The following is a 21324-nucleotide window of genomic DNA, read 5'->3' on the forward strand; positions in this document are numbered from 1 at the left end:
CAGAAGAATAGGGCCTCGAAAGATGAATGCAACGTTGGAGAGCAAAATAATTCTAAACTCATACATACAACGCATGAGACCGTCCAACTTGTGTCATCGAGTTTACTGCACATACAACTTGAAGTGAACGGTCAAGCTATGCGAGCACTTGTAGACAGCGGAGCTTCAGTTTCAGTTATGAAAAGAAACAAAGCAAAACCCGAGGACATATTCAGAGGCAGAACTGTCATTGTACGGGGCTATGACGGCCGTGAAAAAGAACACTGCGAATGAGTAAGGATACGTCTGAAATACCAGTCACAATCTGTAGAAATACTGGCACTGGTGATAGAAGGCATCGAGTATGACTTTCTACTCTCTCGTCCAGACATGAAATTGCTGAAGCTTAACATTCACTGGGATGACACTGTGTCAGTGAGCGAGAAGTTACGCTCAGGTTTACTGCGCCGTATCATCCAGCAGCAGTGTCCCTTTAAGCACAAAAACTGCCTGGAAAATATCACTTTTACTCGCGCCCAAGACATTTATAGTGGAAAAAATTATTCGCTGAAAAGTCAGCTTAAAGAATTTTTTATATTCATGATTTTATCACCGTCAGTGAGTCAGAAATCCATATTGACTTTTAATAAAAGAATGACAAATCAGTTTACCCATTCAAGAAGTGTTTCCAGTGTACACTGCTGAGGCTCTCCCATCGTCTTGAGCGTGCTTATCAGAGTACGGTAACCTTGCATGCTTGAGAAATGTTTCTGTAAAAAATAAGAAAACAAGTCGACTATAATTTCATTTCTCACACTCTGACGAGACCAAAAGCCGGTAAGTAAACTGCTCATTCGAAACACCCGCGGTTAAACACTTACTGCATGCAATAAATGTTCCGGAGACTACATACTGCATTGATCCGTACCTTTGCGAAAGGAAAACTGGAAAGGAAGACGTGAATCAGCCGCACGGAGGAGGTGGCCATTTTCTGGGCACTGCCACTCTTTAACTGCAAGGACGAAAGAAACAAAGCACAGCTTATTCATTCATCTGTGGATGTAAGAAAATAAATCGGCTGTTCCAATTTACCAGCAACATAATAGTACCTTGCCGCTTTATTTTTAACAAACTTTACATACATCATTGTCTGCATCTATCGTAATCAGTAGTTCCTTGTTTACTCAAAGTAACAGAGATGTACATACTCGTATATTCAGGTTAATACCATCTTATTGATGAGTGGTTTAGCGCAAGGACCAAGGATTGTCTCATGAAGTCGCCTCAACCCCCACATTAATATATCTATATTTTATTTGTGCAATTACTCAATGTGACAAGAATTCTGCATGCCCTGTCAATCTAAGGAAGAATTCACACTCCTGTAACAGTCACTACTCATTTGTAGACATTCCACACGAACTCTGTATACGACTATGACATAAAATAAAAGCCAAGTCTTTACTCTTTTCCCTTTCATTGAGGTTTGCGCATGAAACTTATAAAGCTGTTTATATATGCACAAAATGAGCCCCACAATGACACTTTTGCCAAATATGTATGCCCTAAAACGGCATCTTTTGTAAACTTAGTTTGACAAGTGAAGATGGACAAAACATAATCTATGTCTGTGCTGTTGAAGAGTGCAATCAATGCACCACCACGTTTTGGCTGAACCATTACATGCCATCAAAGCGTTAAACTGTCTTTTCCAAGACTATCGTCAGCACAAGCAATGGTATCACAAGTACAGTAGGTCAACTTAATAGCAGCCTATGTTCTACAGCATTTCATAAGCTTTCAACCAATGTGACTTTTATTTCATAGTCAAAGTCTTTTGTTCTGTGAGTAACACTTTGTTTTTTTTTTTTTCGCACTCGTTTCAACCAACAGCATTAAGTGTTCAGAAGTGGCGCATTGTCAGACAAGAAATCGGGCTCCCTAAGCAACTCTCGCACCACAGTTTCTTCAGAGTTTTAAATGCCACATTTCATTACCAGCTCAAAACAAAACAAAGCCAGGTCCCAGAAATGTGCTGTGGACTTCACCTCCCAATAACTCAATGGATTTTAAGCCACCACATCAATGTCAGGAGTGAGCTTCACCTTGGTTCCATGAAGAGAGCGAATAAGGCGTTCAACCATTTCGTTGTCATGAAACACCTTCTTTAAGGCCAAATTGCTGTTCGATGAAAAGAGTTCTTGCAGACCACCTGCAAAAGCAGAAAAGAAAAACACGAAACCCCATCCTTTTAGCCCACCCTCAAATGTCCATCAGACTGCAATTGAAAAGGTGCATCACCATGTATTTTCACACAATAACGACGCAGCGTTCCAGCCATAGCTTCTTCTTAAAGTACACTGCAAAGAGTAGTTGTGATACCCATTCCTGATTGGCACAAAAATATTACAGTGACTTCTTAAAGTTTTATGCCATTTGCTTCATGCCACACGAGCACACTTCATGGAATAAGAATTTAATGCTACTTGTGATATACTGTCCTATCACAACCGTAATAAACTGATTAATGCGGAATTCTCATTCCAAATAAAAGCACTTAAACTACACATTAAAAAAACCCATCTTAAGAAATAAACTGAAACTATATAAAATATACCCATTACTGGTTGTATGTAGTGCCATTTAACCCTTTGAGAGACTTTGTACACAAGTGTGTACACCACCTGTTTTTGCAAGTTGTGTCGACTGGTGGCTAAGCAAGGGCAAGATGTATTGAGGTTCGGATGAACTGAACCTCCTGCGTAATAAATGTGTCTTCCTTTAACTTCACTTTGCAGTGTATTCTTGCATATGATCATTTTGCTGAAGGAACTACCCTGCTGAATGAGTTGCTCAACATCAAAAGTATAATTTTTCTTTGCTCGAAATTAACATAATCAAAAACAAATTTGCACTGCAGTTCTAGCCTGAGATTTCATTCTGTTTATGCAAAAGCAAAACATGGATGACTTCAGAATAAATAGATATTTAATTACAGTTTAATTAATATTAATTACTATAACATGCATACATCAATGTATTATGACGTTACTTTTCTTGCAATAGAATATCAAGTGCCTTGAAATGACGTGCAAATTTGACGCATTTACAAAGAGTTCTTCATAGTTGGCATCTGAAAGGGTTAATGTGCCTTTGTCTGCTAAGAAAAACTGCAAAATTACATTTGTCCACTAAAGAACATTTCTGATAAAAACTTTCTGCAGTCATATTCAAAACATTTAACATAACAATAACGTGCATGTAGCCATAACTGTACGTATAATGTCATTTGGAGACTCCAGGTTTCAGACATCTAATAGCCTAAAATTTGTCCAAAATTGGCACCTGTATGACTGAAGCTATATTAATAATGAAGTGGCAATCTGGAACAGTCACCCAAGTCGCCGAGCGAATGCTTACATGTCACAAATCTTAACAGACCTTTATCAAGGAATCCCAGAACGACCCACGGGCGCGCGAAGCACCATGGGAAAAGTGCATATGTCAAGAGAGCTAGCCGGCTGTTATGTCGCCCGCTGCTCATTGGTGCCGTGGGAGCACGAAACAAAAAGAACACGTCACCACTTGGTGACAATTCTTGAACCGCAAATACTACACATATCCGAATGCACCCCCATGTATCTCTACGCGTGAAATGAGAAAGGAGTAACGCATTAGATGTGGGTAGTATTATCGAGCGGGTGCATATCGGATATAGCAGTTAAGCGACATGCACGTTATCGCCTGCCGATACCGTCAAGACGTACTATCGTGAGCATGATGAGCCGGAACATGGAATTCATGTTTAATGTTTATTCTACGATTACTTGTAATGTACTTACTGTAAAATGCCAAGCAAACGCCCCCCCCCCCCTACGGTGAAGGATAAACCGACCAGATTTGGAGGGGGGGCGCTTGCTCGGTACCGGACCGAAATTCAAGATGGCGGCGGGAGAGCCGCTAAAAATAAAAGATGCTCATCCATGTTTCTAATGAAACGCTTTATTTATTTACTGTTTTTATTCCCCCTCATCATTGTGAAACCATTGAAGCAGGGACCGGTTTGACCAATATATGACCGGCCACACGACAACGGAATTTCATAAACAACATTAGATATGCATTCAGTGTACTCATTCTTGTGGTTATTTTCACACAAGCGATGCTCGTCGTGAAAAAAAAATGTGGCCGCAGGGGAGGAGGGGGAGTGGGGGGGGGCGCTTGCTCGGCATTTTACGGTATATGAATGTGACGTATGGAATTGCAGGAGATACCTTTCTGCTTGAGCATTTATAGTCATGAACACCTTTAAGCTTACCAACTACGTTTAGCTGCTATGGCCTTTAAAAGGCAATTTCAGTGCTTCATCTCACATTGTTAACGGCTATACATATCTATGGTATGGTTCTCTGTGAGCCAGCACGCGAAAACACAACCAGCATTTCTAAAATCCAACACCTGCAGTTAGTGTCAACGACGGGCGGCAGAGGCATATCGATTGTTACCTATGGTGCGAGCAACACGGATGCTGTCTGGTGAATGCAACTTATTTTACTAGATTCCGACTATACTCTATCGCATACTCTTTAAATATCAGAACCTCACCTTGTGCTCGTCAACAGGTCGACGGACGTTGATTTCAAACGCAACCGCACATTGCATAGACTGCACCCCGACTTTATATAGGAAGCTGATTTGTATTTAATTTATTCCATAGGGCATACCGGCACCAAAAAAAAAAAAAAAGAGAGAGACACATACAAGTCGCTCAGCTGGTTCAAAAGTGACATGCGGAAACGCTAGACAGATAGAATTATATCGTAGAGAGACCGTCGCAGCTAAACAATGAAGTTCATGATTGCATTATGCAGAATTATGTTGCACCTTGCCAAATTCAATTGACCTAAGAATTGCTAGCACGGCAAAAGTGGAAAGCTGAAGTGTGAGGCCCGTGCACTCATCGAGGCAGCTGCTGCGGCGTGCACACATTTCCCATGAGCGCTTGCGCGCCCACTGTTGGCGCTCGTGTGCTTTAATTAAAAAGGACTTTTTTCCTGTGGAAAACAAACTGTTGTGCAATGGATCACAATGGAACTGGCAGGCAACTGGTTCTAGAAACAGGGTCTTTCGTTTGGTGCATTGTCCTGTTAATTGAACTTGCTGCTCTGGAACGTGTGTTTTCACTGTGCGAGTTGTGGCCTGCTCAACCATGGTGCTGAATTCACAGAAATCAACTGCGTAAGTTAGATAGATTCTTAGCGTGGCGATGTTTGTAACTACTACTCAGAGCTGCCACAACCACCGAAAACAAACGTGTCTCGCCCCTCGTGCTCCTCTCAGCAGACTGACATGCAAAGTGTCCTCAAACATCCGGCCAAATTCGTGCCACGATAGCAAAGCAAGAAAGGGCACACTACTGCAGAGAGAGTAATTCAAAACAAGAGGAACAGGTGAACTCGCCAGATCTACCAGTGGAACACAAATTCTTTGCCAAAGAGGAAGGAACCAGCTCCAAAGCTACCATTACAATTTTTCACAAAAAAGCTTCTGAGCTGTAGACTTGCAGATCTGAATGAACGATCCGATAGGGTGCGCAATTTCGAAAGAAACAGTCAAACATTTGCACAAAATGTCTTACTCATCATCCACTGAGCTGTATCCACTTGTGTGGGCTTCTCTTCTTCAGTCATCAGCTTGGACAGAGTCCCCAAGTACTCGCGCACGAATGCATTCAGGTCCACCTTTCTCTGCACAGAAACAAACATGTAAGAATATGAAGTGCTGTTCCCTCCTCATACCAATCCCAGTTTGAATCATTTCATGTGGCACTTACAATAACCTTACAACCATCGCCTATAAAGAAGGAGTTGTTTCTGACAAGGACATCACAACTTTCCAGCCTTGCGTTTTCCAAACTGCTACGTCAGACTTTACAAACGGCTGTTGGCAAACCAATAAGAAAAACAATATATGACCAAATAGTGATGCAACAGTGAATCCCAAAAGCAAAGACTACTTGATTTAAAAAATACCAACATAAACTACTTATGCAATTAGAGCACTCAAACAAATAAACAAGGTAATTGATTTCGCTACTCATATATCACCACACCTGCATACCACTATTTCTCAGAAATTCGTTCACCACTGCTTCCCAGTCAATAGGATGTAGTCTCAATAAATTAGTTTAATAGAATAATTCGCCCCCCCCCCCCCCAAACATCACTGCACAGTTGCCACTCAATATTTCACGCAAAAGAAAAAGGAACAGCAACTACAGTATAAACACACTACACATCATTCCAATGAGAATGAAGAAACAAAGCCACATTCGTGCACACTGCTGAACTGAGCACATCAGCTGCAACATTTGTACAAGAGGAAATGATGAAGAGAACACTCCACATCCCACTCAAACACCTGCCTACAACACGAAACGTTGTGCTACAGCGTGGGAGAAAGGGGTGCATAGATTTCTCGTGGTTCTTATTACTCAAGTGACAGTTCAGAGGTGAAGAAGGAAAGGAGAAGAAGGAAATTCAGACAGGCTAGCTTACGCTAGCTAGCCGGAGTTATGACACAGGCCTACATACGGAGTGCAGAAAGGCTCTCTTGCTTGGCATACTTTGAATAAACAACTCAAAGTGCCCTGTTTTGAATATTTTTCTAACATGTCAGTCAAGTATTGCAAATGAGTTCTGCGGAATCCCACAAGGTGGCGGAATGGTTAAGAAAGGGAAAATAGACAACCAACCGTTTGTAGCACGAAGCCACAAGGAAATCTATACGGATTACTCAGAAAGAAAGCTTCTTAGTTGCTGAAAAATTCGTCCTGGTCCGGGGTTTGAACCCGGGACCAATGCCTTTCTGGCATTGGTCCCGGGTTTTATTTTTCGGCAACTAAGAAGGTTTCTTTGTGACTTCGCGCTACAAACAGGTGGTTGTCCATTTCCCCTTTCATGTCAGTTAAGTGTTTTTGGTGCGTGTTTTAAACTATTGTTGCATATTCTCAGATGGGTCTAATAAGTGCTTTTTTTGCATGCTGTTAGTTTCACCTGTGGGGACGTACTAGCTAGTTTTCGCCCTATAAAGCCTACTCACTAATAGCGAGTGAATTTAAAAGCATGAAAGAAATTATTTGCTTTCCTCGGCGTGCGTTCCAATACTCTTGCCGCACCAAGTCTATCGTGGCCTTCACGGCATTGTGTGGGTTCAAGAGTAGAGTGCACTAAACGATGAGGAAGAAAGCCCGTGGAAAAGTCAAACAATGCTTTGCACTCAAGAAAACATGGGAGATGGGAGGATACTCACTGCTTCCGGTGGTGAGGCACACAGGGTGACAATACCTTGCAGGATGCATCGAACCGCTGTCATCTTCACCTCAAGAGGGCATTCCTGTTCCCGCAGTCGGTGGAACAGGATTTCTACTGTGTTCTGGTTTATTGCCACTTGAGCATTGTGCTGCATCATGGCAACCAGAGAAGACACAAAAGGCAGAATGTGAGTTCTCTTTTTCATCTTTGAAGAAACTGACATTCACTACCATCACAGCTTCTAAATAAACTCTACCAGACCTGTACATTCCCACAGTAAAGTACAACCGCATTAACTCAAAGTTCTAAAGACAAGAAAAAATCCAAGATAAGTAGAGTTCTAAGATAAGTGAGTTCACTACACTGGAAGGCTACTGGCCTTCCAGTTAGTCTCATTTCTTACATTTCTTAGCCTCATTTCTTTACAGCCAACGTCCTGAAGACACTGAAAACAAACAAAGTGTATGAGGAGTTTCTTCTCGAATTACACCGCTCTGGATATATGAAAGCTACAGGATGAAAGCAAGAAATTGCCAAATGGCTGCTGGACTAGAAGTTCCGTCCTCTATACTTTTTGTTCATCGTGTCTACTTGCTCTCAACAGATGAAGAGTTCTTGCGACACACAATCACTGGAACTGGAGCGCAGTGAGAGCTAGAGAAAAATGGTCACTAGGCAAACAATTTGCCCATGTTCTATTCCTACAATTAATTCAAATTATGTGGTTAAATGTCCCAAAGCAACACAAAGGCAATGGGAGATGTCACAGTGGGATTTTTTTTTCATGTGCAATTATATCTAAGCACACGACCGTCTCTGTGTTCCACCTCTCTCGGAAAACAGTGGAAGAACATCAAACTCACAATCCTGCTCACAGCAAATAAATGCCCATAGCTGCACTCAAGTAGTACAATGAAATGCTCACCTGGGCTCCACAAATGATTGCACCAAAAACGTGAATGAGCTTCATCTGTATTGAGGCAGGTAAAAAGCAAGGCTTTGAACTGAGGCAATCTAAGGAAGAACAAAAAGCGTGATGTTACAGCTTGCAGCACACGAACACAAATGTTCACCTAAGCAAATGGCCAATTCAAATAGTACCAATTCCTTGTGGGCAAGCATAAATGATATCAAAATTATTTTATCTGCATATGAATAACATTGATTAATTGACTGATTCTGTAATTATAAAACCAATGTTTTGCAATCTGAGATCAGGAACATATAAAGAGCACTCTGGTGACTTTTGAAGCTTCAGTTCACTTATCAGCATCACATACTGAAAAAATAGAGACTAAAATATGTTCCTGATAATTCATTCCTGGCAGAGACAAACATGAGGGCTTCAGAGGCATTTCACTATTAACTCACTTCCTTAATAACAGTTTCATAACATCATCTTGTACAAATTACACAATGACAGCTGATGTTCAAAAAGACTTTTACTTTATGGAACGGAGTGTTATTTATCACTTACTCACATTGTATAATTAGGAGAAAGAAGCTATATAAAAACTTAGTACGCAAGCTCACCATAGAAAAATGGAATAACTTCAAGGTGAAGATGTGATGGGCTAACTTTACACTTCGTTGAATCCAAGGGGACCCTGAAAGGATAAGCATATGTGAAAAGTGTCAGCAATACAAATAAAAAAAACTGTGTTTCTTCAATGGCACTTTAAACATGAGCTAAGATCACTAGGCATACAACTAACTTTTGTGCAGCTTGCAGTCAACACTGTTCAAATCAGTTTGAGTTCAGAGTAAGCATGTGTGAAGCATAACCAGTGAGACATAGACTGAATTTTCCAAAGGAAGTTACAAATGTCTTAATAAGACTATTTCAAAGGAAATAAAAAAATAAAGCAAGGCACTAAAGTGAGCATAGAAAAAAATGTACTGAAGTTGTGGCTGTAAAGCATGCTTTTTAACACAATGTCTTCAGAAGTATGAAACTCAATATGAATGAAAATTATGCAAGTTTAATAAATAAGAAAGACATCATGTCAAAGAAGAAAAATAAGCCATACACAATCAGAATTGGATAAAATAGCAATTTAAAGCTACTAATCTCACCACACAGTGCACCCCTGTTCTATACAGCCCTGGACGAAGGCTGTCGTACTAATACTTCCCTCAATAATTCCAAGTAGTAAATAAAAAGACAACTACAAACAGTGGCAAACAAGAAATTATTACATTTATTCAAGAAAGAAATATAATACAAACATAAAAGTATGAACACTACCCTCTTAAATTTTATGGCCCAGTAATGCTGCCAATGTTTACTTAGTGACAGCAGCACATTTCAAAAACACCAAGAAAGCTAGGCACACCAGTGGCCAAATATACTCAACACAACTGACCAGTTGCTGGCAGTACAAAATGTTTGGAATAAAGAAGAACTCAACTCGTCTAGTCTGATTGCTATCAAATGTGATTCGGCCTAACATTAACTTTAGTGTGCGTCTTTACTAAAAAGTCACAGAATAGACCCATTACACATTTCAAATCAAAAGAGCACACAAATGTTACCCACAATCTCGATGCAACATGATCAACATCTTGCACTCAGTGCGTGGATTCACACACATTCAGGGCAGAACATCAACACCAACTACCTAAACCTGTATCAGTACAGTTTGAGATATTTTGCTAGTAAATCAAAACAAAGAATACATCTTCTGTACTTTCACAAGCACAAACCTACAAGGAAACCCGTGCAGGCTTCTGGGGTGTACAGTGTCACTGTTGAAGAAAAAAATAGTCTTTGTCTGGGAACCAACATTCCGGTCAGCAGTTACAATTTACAGCAGTTATATTCAGGTTAACAATTTAAACCCGGAACCAACACCCAGGTCAGCAGTTAGCATAGCAATCTCCTTTACAAACACAGCCACGTCCCTCGCTATAAGCGATGCAATTGAGAAGTGTGCTTAGCTAATAAACTTCACTACGCTATAGCGTAACACTTACTTGGCGCACATCTTCTGCCAGGTGAGATGCGGGTCGTACAGGACTTCGAGGAAGACCAGCACGGAGAGGAGGAAACTTGCTGTGTTCTGGTCGTTTGCATCTTTAGAGTGCTGAGTGTACTGAGAGAAACGACGCACATTAGAAAGAACTGCACTTTGGCAAACGACCTTCCTCGAGAAAGACACGAAACCCCACCTGGTTGGCAACAGCTGATGAAATCACTATGACAAGAGGCACTGCATCGCTAGTTGAAACAAATGGAATGTTGTTGAAGTTGCTACAAAGAAAAAAGGAAAGAGAGAGAACAAATTAGAGAGCCAATCAGTAGCTGAACGTGCAAGCTCAGCATGCATGATGGATTGCAAGACATAAAAGGATTTCTTTATGTTCAGCTATGGACATACGTCACAGAACATAAATAGTTATCTGATGCATTCATTCACTGAGAACAAGAGCTCAAATTTATTGATGAAACAGAGCAAGGAGACAGATGGTGATAATGTCAACACTAGAGTGAACTAATGCAAGCCCCAAATCAATAACACAGATATACTTGGTTAATACCATCGTATTTTTATTCAGTGCACCAGTGTTTATTATAACTGGGCTTCATTCTCATTTCGATAGAATGAATGCGTACATTAAAGTTTTACTAGGTGTAAGGCTTTAAAGAAAGAACTAATGCAAGGATGGAGGAGTTCCAGCACCAGCACACATGACTGACAACTCCACAGGAAACCGACCCATTGATTTTATTAATAAGGTCTCTCATGGTGCATAGTTCGGACTCTATGGGCACTTCGCCTCAGTGCATTAACAAGCTTGGCGACATCAGCCACTATTCTTCTTCAAAGGAGATGCTCAGTCTACCCATCTATTCATCCAATAAATAAGTTTCAAATGATGGGCCCTGACATCAATAAATGCAGATGGGTGTCACCACCCGTATGCATTAGATTGAAAATAGTCTGTGAGTTGGCAAATTTTCTTGGCATGCAAAAATGACATATAAACTCCCCAGTGTCCTCTGTGAAGTACACAAATACTTTGCTAATAGAGTAAACCATGTCTAAATTCCTCCATGCTACTAAAAAAGTGTCTCCCCGTGATTCTCCATTTCTGAAGACACTAACGAGGGAAGCCAACATAGTGAAACAAAGCCAAAGCCAAGCCAAAGGCACCTCAGTGAAAATTTGCTTTTAACCTCATATTATCAGAAGTGCAAAAGTACAAACAGGCTTTCTTTTTTTCTGCATTCCATATTTTCCAAGAAACACACATTTACACTAACTTCGAGCCTGCCAAACATGGTGCAGGGAGAAAACGTAAACTCATATTTTTAGAAGAAAAAAAAACGACGATATAACATTATCTTCCTGTCCCTTTAAGTGGATTTAACAATATGCATTAATATAATAATTGTTGGGGTTTTACGTCCCAAAACAACGACATTATTATGAGGGACGCCGTAGTGAAGGACTCCGGAAATTTCGACCTCCTGGGGTTCTTTAATGTACACCTAAAGCTATTAACAATATGTACAACATAGCTCTGTATCTATGGGTGCATTTCCATCAAAGAAAATTTTCAGATAAGAACTTTGTTGACAAATTTGTGTCCTCCAATACTAATTACCAAACACAGATGTCTTGCGCCAAAAGAGAATACTCAAGTGACAATGTGTAACTTATGATGCTGCCAAAATTCACGAACAAGAGATTCAAGATTTCTCTACATACGCAAGTATACAACACTGTATGTAGAGAACATAAAGATGTCTGAGACAATATTGCCATGGTTGCTGAGCAAACACAAAGCAAAGCACAGTGTGCCTTCAAGCAATGTAAAATGTCAACTCTGCTTACCGTGACAGTATGCTGAGCACTTGAACAGCCACACTGGCCTTTTGCACCGTTTCAACAGTAACACCTGTGTTGCATTCATCGCTACACTCCCTCAGGTACAACTCCACAACCTGAAGGAATCCTTCAGGAAGGTCTATCAGATGAGGGCTCCCAACAGACCTTCAATGAAATGAAATGGTAAGCGGTATAGTACACCACACTCGAGGTCACTAACATATTATACAAATATACAAGTGACTCATGCCAATCCTAGGTCAGATCCTCCATAATTTTAGTTAGTTGAAACAAACCTGAGGGGTCTTGTTGCTTCACTTTGCTTAATTAAGTGTGTCCTGAAGCTGTCTAAAGCAATCAGCACTTAAGTTATTTCCTGCTAACTGACTTCTCTTGTTTGCAGACACACCGCCTCCTCTATTTTTTCAATGCTAGTCAGATGCGCCCGATCCAGTCGTTTACCACCCTCTCCTATCGCCCTTTCCTACTCTCCCCCGTCGGCAAGCGTTCGCACCTGCTTTGCATTCATAGGTAAGAGTACACTTAAGGTGGTGCCTCACGACGGAAGTCAGAGAAGGTAATTTTTTGTTCAGTTGTGTTTCTATTCGTGGGGGGGGGGGCGACTTGCATCCCTCACTATCACTATGTTGGCCATCACACTGGCTCTCTAAGAGACGCGCGTCTCCATTCATGGTGCTATGCATGTTACCAATGGGGACGCGTCACCGCGATGCTGCTGCATGTACTGGCTTTAATATGTGCCACACAAGCGCTGTGAGGCGGCAGCAGTACTGCTTCGAGCCACAAAGGGAGGAAAGCGAAGGAACAAATCTGACAAACGCGTGATATAGGAGAGGGACGGCGCGTATACCAAATCTCCACAGGAGTTGCACCGTTGCGCGCTCAGACACACTGATGCAAGCAGCCGTACCTAAGGCTTTAGTCGCACCCTTTAGGTGGTGTCGTACCACGGCAACTCCCTGAACTAAGGCGGACCAACGGTTCTCACTGAGGAGTGAGCAGTTGCACTGGCATTGAAAAAAATAGAGGAGCCATTGGCAGACATATAGCGAAGGACAAGGGTCATGTGAAAGTGACTGTGAAAGTGAAAAATCAAAATAAGAGAACACCTAATATTCAGGATGCCATGTATTTCGATAGCCGTAAATATGGAACAATACCACTGACTCAGTCATGTGTTTGTGGTTCTAAGTGAGCATGCAGGAGGCGGGAAGCTCCCTTCTGCAGTTCATTAAAAAACTAAGTGGTGGCTCGTCATTCACTCATGCATTTTGTATAAAAGTATTTCGGTTTTGTGCTCCTTACATAAAAAATCTATAATGCATAACTGAAACCTTTTATCATTCTAGTTTGGATCACATTCTATTAAACTTCCCTTTCTTAGAATTCAAACTCTTCATAAATGTAGTTTCCAAGAAAGAAATTATACAAGCATCTTACTTTCTAAACATTTGCCTGCCCGCGCAGTGGAGCAGGGCGAGTCGCTCAGGAAGTCACGAGACGGCAAGCAAACAATTCAGAAAGCTAGGTGCTTAGACAATCTCATCCCAGGAAACCCAGGTGCTAGAGTTTATGCAGTTAAGTTGTCCCTGACAAATCACTTAAGAGCAAAGTGCCAAAAACGAATGCCCCTGTCCGTCAAAAAGCCATGAACTCTCCAAGACTCAAAAGTGCCACCTAACCCCTGGCGATGAATGCAATGAACATATGCTGAGCAAGAACACTGTGACCATACATGCATTTTGGAGTCAACATATACATCTCAAAACTGTGCTGTGTTACATACAACCTATCGCTTAAATTACTGTTCAATTTTCAGTGATCGTGAATTGATTGAGTTGCTGACAGACTTTATATAAAATTCAACAAATAGGCTGTGAAAAATCACGTGCTAAAGAGCTGTTCCTCTGATCTTCACTGTCTGAGGTTGTTTAATGTATCCGCAAATAGTCATTCACGAGTGTTCTAGCCATTCACTCTGAGCAGAATAAGGGCACTTTTGGCTGAGGATCAAGCAAACGGCACTACACAGTCAAAAGCCTTTATAAAAAATGCTTGGGACCCGAGAAGTACTTTGTTAAACACTTCACTTAGCTGAAAGGTTAAGGACTGTAATGTTCATAATATAGCTGAGACAAGGAATCTTTCGTTTTGCAAAAATAATAATAATATCTGGGGTTTAATGTCCCAAAACCACGATATGAATATGAGAGACGCCGTAGTGGAGGGCTCCGGAAATTTCGACCACCTGGGGTTCTTTAACGTGCACCTAAATCTAAGTGCATGAGCCTCAAACATTTTTGCCTCCATCGAAAATGCAGCCACCGCAGCCGGGATTCGATCCCGTGACCTTCGGGTCAGCAGTCGAGCGCCATAACCACTAGACCACAGTGGCGGGGCACTTTTTTTCGTTATGCAGGTCATTGCATTGCAGAGGCAGTCAGTCATTGTAGAGCTGTTAATATGTACAATTTTGGGTAATCAAAATATACATGGTGACTTATCAAAACGTAAAGCATGCAACTTGTTTCACAGATGGGCAATCCAGAAAGTATTGCTTGGCAAGACTAAGTATTAACAGGTAAGCACACCATACCGGTACAGGTGAAACAAGAAATATTGGAATTCAAACTGAGAATTAGGTCGTTTCAATCCTACAAGCTAGCATAAGAGATCAGAGAACGAACATCAAAGCCTGCCAGTGTCTGTTGGCATAAGAGCAGGAACTTCTTTTACTGTCTGAATGACACAATGCACATGCCTTATCACCTTATCAGTCTCTTAGCTTTTCTTTTGTTCCTTCTTGCTCCTTCGCTAAATGGAAGTTGCCTTTCAACTGTGCAATTCATATCATGTTCTGTAAAACAGCTCACTTTTGCAAGCCACAATAATGATGTGCTGGCGAAGATATCATTGAAGCGCTTTTGATGATGGAAACAAAACGGCATGCTTGTTTTGGCTGTTAATGCAGATACGTATGTTTACGAGGAAGCAACATGGAGATAGTGACAGCTATATAAGCGATCAGGTGAAATATAACAGTTTCAAACTTCGTGCCGGAAGGCATATATTGCTATTCGGTCACCAAACTTCCCAGTAAATAAACAGGCTCTCTAATATGACTTCGTTTACCACACATACGTGTACCGGGAGAATGGTGCAGTTACCTGCTTGGGTTAGCTGGGAAATCCGTCTTCAAGCAGTCGCCGTACTGACGGCGAAACTCCACCATGTAATCCGACAGTGTGGTGGAATTCCGCTGCAGAACACACGTACAGGCGTTATGCGAGAGCAGTGATTGAGCCCTTCAAACAGCTGACGCGGAGAAACTTTCACACAAGCACGTAACTGGCTTTGGGCAACAACCCACACCTCTGAAACAGGCAGCTTCGATCTCGACACACGCAATCTCCACGGCCGGCTTAAAACGTCGTATGCACCCACCCACTTCGGAGACGATCCTAATTACACTTTAAACCTGCGATATGCTAGAGTGAGTTCTTCGAATTAGTTCTTCCTACATGGTGCGACATATTCCTCCTTTATTAAACAGAGCACTTCCAGATTGCGAAAGTTGCCTAGGGGAAGTGTTACATTCCGGTGTGCAAGAGTAACGAAAACAAAACAGAACAGGTGTATTAGGAAAGGTGTACCAAAGGCGATTGCTTTCGGAACAGTTCTAAACGACTAACTAGTCACGCCCGATCACTCGTGCCCGGTCCGATGTGTGTTTTCCCCTCTGGTGCTTCAGGCAATTAATGGTACGGTAAACATTGCTACCTTGATTTGGTAGGCACTCCATAGGGCTTCAAGGGCTTCCTTCGCTGACATTTTAGCAACGATACCGCATCGCTGCCGGAGCCGCGAGTTGGTTCATACGGTCGCAGTGTCCGGCAGCTCTGAAGCACGTGGGTTTGTCACGAATCACAAGCTCGTTATCACCCTTCCGGAACCCTGGAACCAGCCATTTCAGGTCGTGAACTGCACTAACAAGCCCACACACGGATACGTAAAACGTCATGTCAGGTAGGCAGCATAGTACGACGGGGCTAGCGCCAGCGCTGCCGCATGTTTGCGGTTGTTTGGACGTTCGCCAGGTGCCGCCAACGCCGCAAAACTTTTTCCTGGCTTTTCCACTGTAGTTTTCCGCACCGGCGTAAGGTAGCGCCTGCTGTCCGTTCGCTTTCCGTGTACCGTATTTTACGGAGTTCTACGTGGGCCGGGCACGTGTCACATATCGCACTTCGCCAAATGAATGATGGGTTTGTGTAACAAGAAGAGGTGCGAGAAGTCGCAGTCGTCCTTCCAGTCATGTATTATGATTGATGTGTTAAAAGACAGGGCTTGAGTCACGTCAAGCTCTTTCAGACAAGCTGCACGTATCGTTAGACACATTTCTCACCCGCTACGAGAAGAGCTTCCACATGTTACCTCATGGTAAGGGATAAAAGATTAGAACTCAGATTTGGGCAAGATTTACGCGCAGGCGCTCATATTTGTCGCACACCGGTATAATTTTCGGCGAAACATCACATGCATGATCACATGCATGAGAGCACGGGGGGGCTGGGGGGCTTAACTGTCAAGTAACTCAGATCTCTGATGTTGTAAAGCTAAATCTCAAGGGGCGACACTTGCAAGGGGTGTCCCCCCTAGTCATGAGCACGGGGGGGGGGGGGGGGGGGGGGGTCAGGACCCCCGTGACCCCCCCCCCCCCCCCATGATTTACGCCAATGGTTTTACTACAAGTTCGGTCACCAAATGAGCAATTCCATTACTCGTCAAGAAAAGAACTATTGGCGGAAAGATTCGTAACCGCAGCTTCACGTTGTAGCAAATTGTATTTGCTACTATCTGAGAATTACTTTCGGCCATTTTGAATTGAATTCACTGGCATAAATAAAGCTTCCCATACCAGCGTTAGCTCTCCCGTTTGGTGCATGTTTTAACAAAGTAAAGCCTATTAATAAAAAAATTCGCTAGATCCCACGCATTGTGGGAATCGATTTTACGCGATGCAGTCAACGAGTAGCAGCCTATGCAGCCTTTTTCGCTTAGAGCCAAGAGTTACGAGGTGGATCGATGTCTTTGTGTAAATTCAAAAATAAATCTGGAGTCTCCCACTTACAGGTGTTCATAATGATATCGCGGTGTCGGCACCTAAGAGACTAAAGTTACATGAAATTCTTCAATTTGGAAGTTGGACTCCCCCCCCCCCCCTCTCTCTTTCTCTCTCTCTCTCTCTCTCTCTCTCTCTCTATATATATATATATATATATATATATATATATATATATATATATATATATATATATATATATATATATATATATATATGCGGGCGGGATGGGGGGGGGGGGGGGGAGAGTGAGAGAAAAATGTGGAGCAAGTCGGGCCCCCGCCCCCTCCGGTAAAATGAAAACTCTCCACCTATGATTCACCTCATTCGTCTTGGTGTGGCATTCACAAGACGTTATGCACTTGATCGGCTGTATTGAAGTGACACAGGTCCTGATTGTGGTCATTGTCAGTTACCTGAAACACTTGAACATATATTTTGCGCCTGTCCAGCGTACGCACGAGAACGTCAGAAACTGATCTCCTCGATTGGGATAGTAGACCATTAACCGATGAGGTTGTGTTAGGTCCTTGGCCTGACGTCAGCAGCACAAATGTGGGCATAGAAGCAGTCGTAGCCTTCTTACAAGCCAGCCGCTGGAGTTAATGCACGTCTTTAGATTTGCCCCAGCGTAGCGGCACTATATTCTCATCTCCCTACCTTACCATCGTCATTCATCACTCTTTCGCTCCCCAGTTTAGAGTAGCAGGCCAGAGCAAAATGTAGCTGAGGGCGACCTCTCTGCCTTTCTGTAATTAAACTCTCTCTCTCTCTCTCTCTCTCTCTCTCTCTCTCTCTCTCATTTTCGGTTTGGTGCTTCAATTTAACCAAACTGCTCATGACATCCTTCAGTATTCCTTCTTCTCAATATCAGACAGACAATGAACTTTATTAAGATAGTCCTGAGATAATGGCAGAAAAAAAGAATGCGTAGCTTGCACTAGTCCATGGCGCAAGACTGGAACCATATATATGTGTGTGTGTGTGTGTGTGTGTGTGTGTGTGTGTGTGTGTGTGTGTGTGTGTGTGTGTGTGTGTGTGTGTGTGTGTGTGTGTGTGTGTGTGTGTGTGTTTGATTGATTGTGTGCGCGTATACACATACAAAATGTAAACGTAAGGAGAGGAGCGGTTGAACCCCCCAAACCACCACTCCTGGCTACGCCATTGATCGATAACAGCGACATTTACAATGACACATTGTGTTTGACAATTACGCTTTCACATTCACAGCAACTAGAGTTACAGTACCTCGAGTCCGGTAGGGGTGGAGCGCCTGTAGAGCAGTCACCTCCGCTTCAGTGGTTGTTGAAGGCCATAGCGTGTGCATACAGGCCTATACGTTGACGCTGATAGCGTACTGTGTCATATGTTTGGGGCGCCAGAACTGAGAAAACTGATTCTTTATGCAGCCTGCACAAGTACCATTATGCATCCTACACAGTGATGTGCTGTTTCAAATGACGCAAACAAGAATTCTGTACAAGTTTTAACAAAGAAAGTGCGTGACTCCGTCAAAAACCTTTCGCCAAAGCAGGCTTCACCTCAATAAGGGTATTCCTGCAGGGAAGCTGACTTACTGTCATTGTTGGTACAGCTATGAGGGGGAAAGGAATATAGAGAGAAAACGCCAGATATGACATTCAACTGCTTCTAATTTCGTTGACAGGGCGCATTAGGATTCGCGAGAACATGTCCTGAAGTGGCGAGTGCCCCTTTTTCTTCAAGTAAGCGGAAAGGGCCACCCATTGAAGTGTTTGATCTGCGTTTGAGAGCTATCCTAGTACACGCATTGCAGCAGACAAAAATAAACTTCAAATTAGACTAAATACGCTCAACAATGTCAAGTTTAACGTATTTTATGAGAGGACCCTGATTTTCCTAGGGCGCTCATTGTCACTGTTACTTTCTAGAATTTTGAAGGGTGAAGTCAAGCAACCTATAGCTTTATTTCACCGACAAGAAAAAAAATTAAAGAGCGACGCTTCGTTCTACGAAAAAACAAAAGAATATGCACGTACAGGCTAATCAATAAATTTATGCTATCAAATATATACAGAAAGAGTTCGCCAGGGCTGGCGGCATGCGGGCTGCACCAGTGGCGTAGGCAGAAATTTTTTTCGGTAGGGAGCGGGGGGGGGGGGGGGGGGTACCTCCTTGATCCGACATAGGGTCCGGGCAGATAAGTGGGGTCGAGTGTCATTTTGTGCTCTGTATCCCATGTTCGGAAAAAAAAATTTCGGGAGGGGGGGCACGGGCCCGGTGTGCCCCCCCCCCCTCCCCTGGCTACGCCACTGGGCTGCACGGAGAAGCCGTGCAGCCCAGTGGAGGTGCAAGTATACGTTCTACGGCAGCTGCGACCGTTCTAATGCATAGTTCTAACCGTTCTAATGCTATAGTGCGACCGTTCTAATGCTATATCTAACGCTATAGCAATACTAAGAAAGAATATATTCGATTCCTACTTGAAGTTTGATGACCATGCCCCCTTAGCGAGACACCAAGATGGACACCCGCCTGTGCGTTCGCGTATCCCTAGCTCAAGTAAAACGCTAAAAACCCCAAATGGGCGCGTCTGGCACCTGCATTCAGTGCGCACAACACAAAAATAAACGGCGATTTATGAAGAAGAAAGGAAGAACAGCTTTAATGCACGCTCTGCTTTCACGAAAAGAACCCGCCGGGAAACTAGGCGTTCAGAGTTCCGTGTGCTTGACGATGTGAAGGCGTCCTTCGCTAGGCTTCACGAACACTCCCTCGGCCGTCCTCCACACGCACGACTCGTCGTAGGGCGCCAGCTCTCCACACACCTCCAGCTGGCCGCCCAACTGCTGGCCGTAGGACCTTCCCGAGACCGAGAGCCAGGCCTCGGTGTCCGCGTGCTTGAGCCTGACGTCGCCGTCGCGTTCCCAGTAGCCCGTCTTGCAGACGACCCTCCAGAAGTCTCCCGAGTTGCCCTGACCGTTCTCGCCGTGCGCGCTGATCTCCTGCTTGTTGGACAGCGGCGACGGGAAGTGGTGGCTGTGCAGGTTCCGGCTCGTCTTCATGTGCTCGAGTCGCACGATTGAGCCGCACTTGACGGGCTCGCCTCGCGAGCAGCTCGTGTCCGACTGTCCCTTGACCATCCAGTGGCTGTTGACGTCGTCCGGCTTCTCGGTGGCCGTGACCGACTGCTGGCCGCTGCCACTCGAGTAGCGGACCTCGTGCGAATGCAGCCGCACGTCCCAGCGACGGTTCAGCAGCTTCACCAGGGAGCCGCACGTGACGTAGCGGTAGTGGGCCTGTCCCCGGACGTCGGCCACCAGGGCGCCCGCCAGCAAGAGAAGACACCAGCACGACGAAATGGCCATTTTGTTCTTCGACAGGGCACCGTAAGTTCGATTTCCGTGCTCGCGCTCGGGTTTTCTTTTTCTTCCTTTTCGTTTGTTTGTCGGCTGTGGCGCGTGCACGTACGCGCCCCAAAGCTTTCGGCTGGCAGCACGTGAGCGTCGTCTGCGAAAAAGAAAAGAAAAAAAAAAGAAGAAGACGACGAACGCCTGTGGGCATGTGTCATGTTCTAAATTATCATCATCATTTGCAGCCACAATCTATACCGGCCCTGGATAACTGCGTAAATCCAGAGGTTGAGATAGTATTAGGGGGTTTTCGAATAGGGGCCCCAATCATTTTGGGGCCCCAAGAAATAGCGTCGAGGCCTCTGCGCATGCGCGAGACCCAAACAGCGTTTGGATTTTGCTTACGAGAACGGAAATCTGGGCGAGTTTGTAAGAATGCATCATAGAGCAGGTAGCGCAAAAAATACGTTGACACAAGCCAGGAATATATACACGAGACTGGACGCTGGTGACGTTGGGGACGCTATTTCTCGAATTTAGCGGGAGCCCCAAATCTTGCCCCAAAAGCTTTGCGTCTAACAAACATGACGGCACCCACTGAAGAGACGGCTCTTCGCCAATACTAGAGTTACCTAGGCGGAGTGTCCAAAGCGCCACAGACCCTATTCGAAAAGTCTTAGCTCCTGCTTGACCCAAAGCGAGCAAACGCAAAAGGCTTTGGGGCC

The 21324-nt window shown here is 43.6% G+C and overlaps 2 protein-coding genes across 3 annotated transcripts in view; both read right to left on the reverse strand.

Moving 5' to 3' along the window:
* The window catches only part of LOC119387160 (neurobeachin-like protein 1), a 120086-nt gene extending 103880 nt beyond the window's left edge, over positions 1 to 16206 (reverse strand). For both annotated transcript variants that reach the window (XM_049413389.1, XM_037654469.2), the window contains exons 1-12: positions 15929 to 16206; positions 15316 to 15407; positions 12134 to 12292; positions 10464 to 10545; positions 10269 to 10387; positions 8826 to 8899; positions 8218 to 8306; positions 7291 to 7440; positions 5618 to 5726; positions 2085 to 2191; positions 908 to 991; positions 651 to 749 (exon numbers count right to left, since the gene is read on the reverse strand). In XM_049413389.1, coding sequence (XP_049269346.1) covers positions 651 to 749; positions 908 to 991; positions 2085 to 2191; positions 5618 to 5726; positions 7291 to 7440; positions 8218 to 8306; positions 8826 to 8899; positions 10269 to 10387; positions 10464 to 10545; positions 12134 to 12292; positions 15316 to 15407; positions 15929 to 15979 — 1215 coding nt within the window. In that variant the 5' untranslated portion in view covers positions 15980 to 16206. The remainder of the gene's footprint in view (positions 1 to 650; positions 750 to 907; positions 992 to 2084; positions 2192 to 5617; positions 5727 to 7290; positions 7441 to 8217; positions 8307 to 8825; positions 8900 to 10268; positions 10388 to 10463; positions 10546 to 12133; positions 12293 to 15315; positions 15408 to 15928) is intronic.
* Positions 16207 to 19956: 3750 nt separating this feature from the next.
* On the reverse strand, positions 19957 to 20675 carry LOC119387162 (stromal cell-derived factor 2). The gene has a single exon (XM_037654470.2). It carries the CDS (start codon positions 20612 to 20614, stop codon positions 19961 to 19963), a length of 654 nt encoding a protein of 217 aa, XP_037510398.2. The 5' UTR covers positions 20615 to 20675; the 3' UTR covers positions 19957 to 19960.
* Between the last annotated feature and the right edge of the window lie 649 nt (positions 20676 to 21324).

This window comes from Rhipicephalus sanguineus, chromosome 3 (genome assembly GCF_013339695.2).
Source record: "Rhipicephalus sanguineus isolate Rsan-2018 chromosome 3, BIME_Rsan_1.4, whole genome shotgun sequence".
NCBI lineage: Eukaryota > Metazoa > Arthropoda > Arachnida > Ixodida > Ixodidae > Rhipicephalus > Rhipicephalus sanguineus.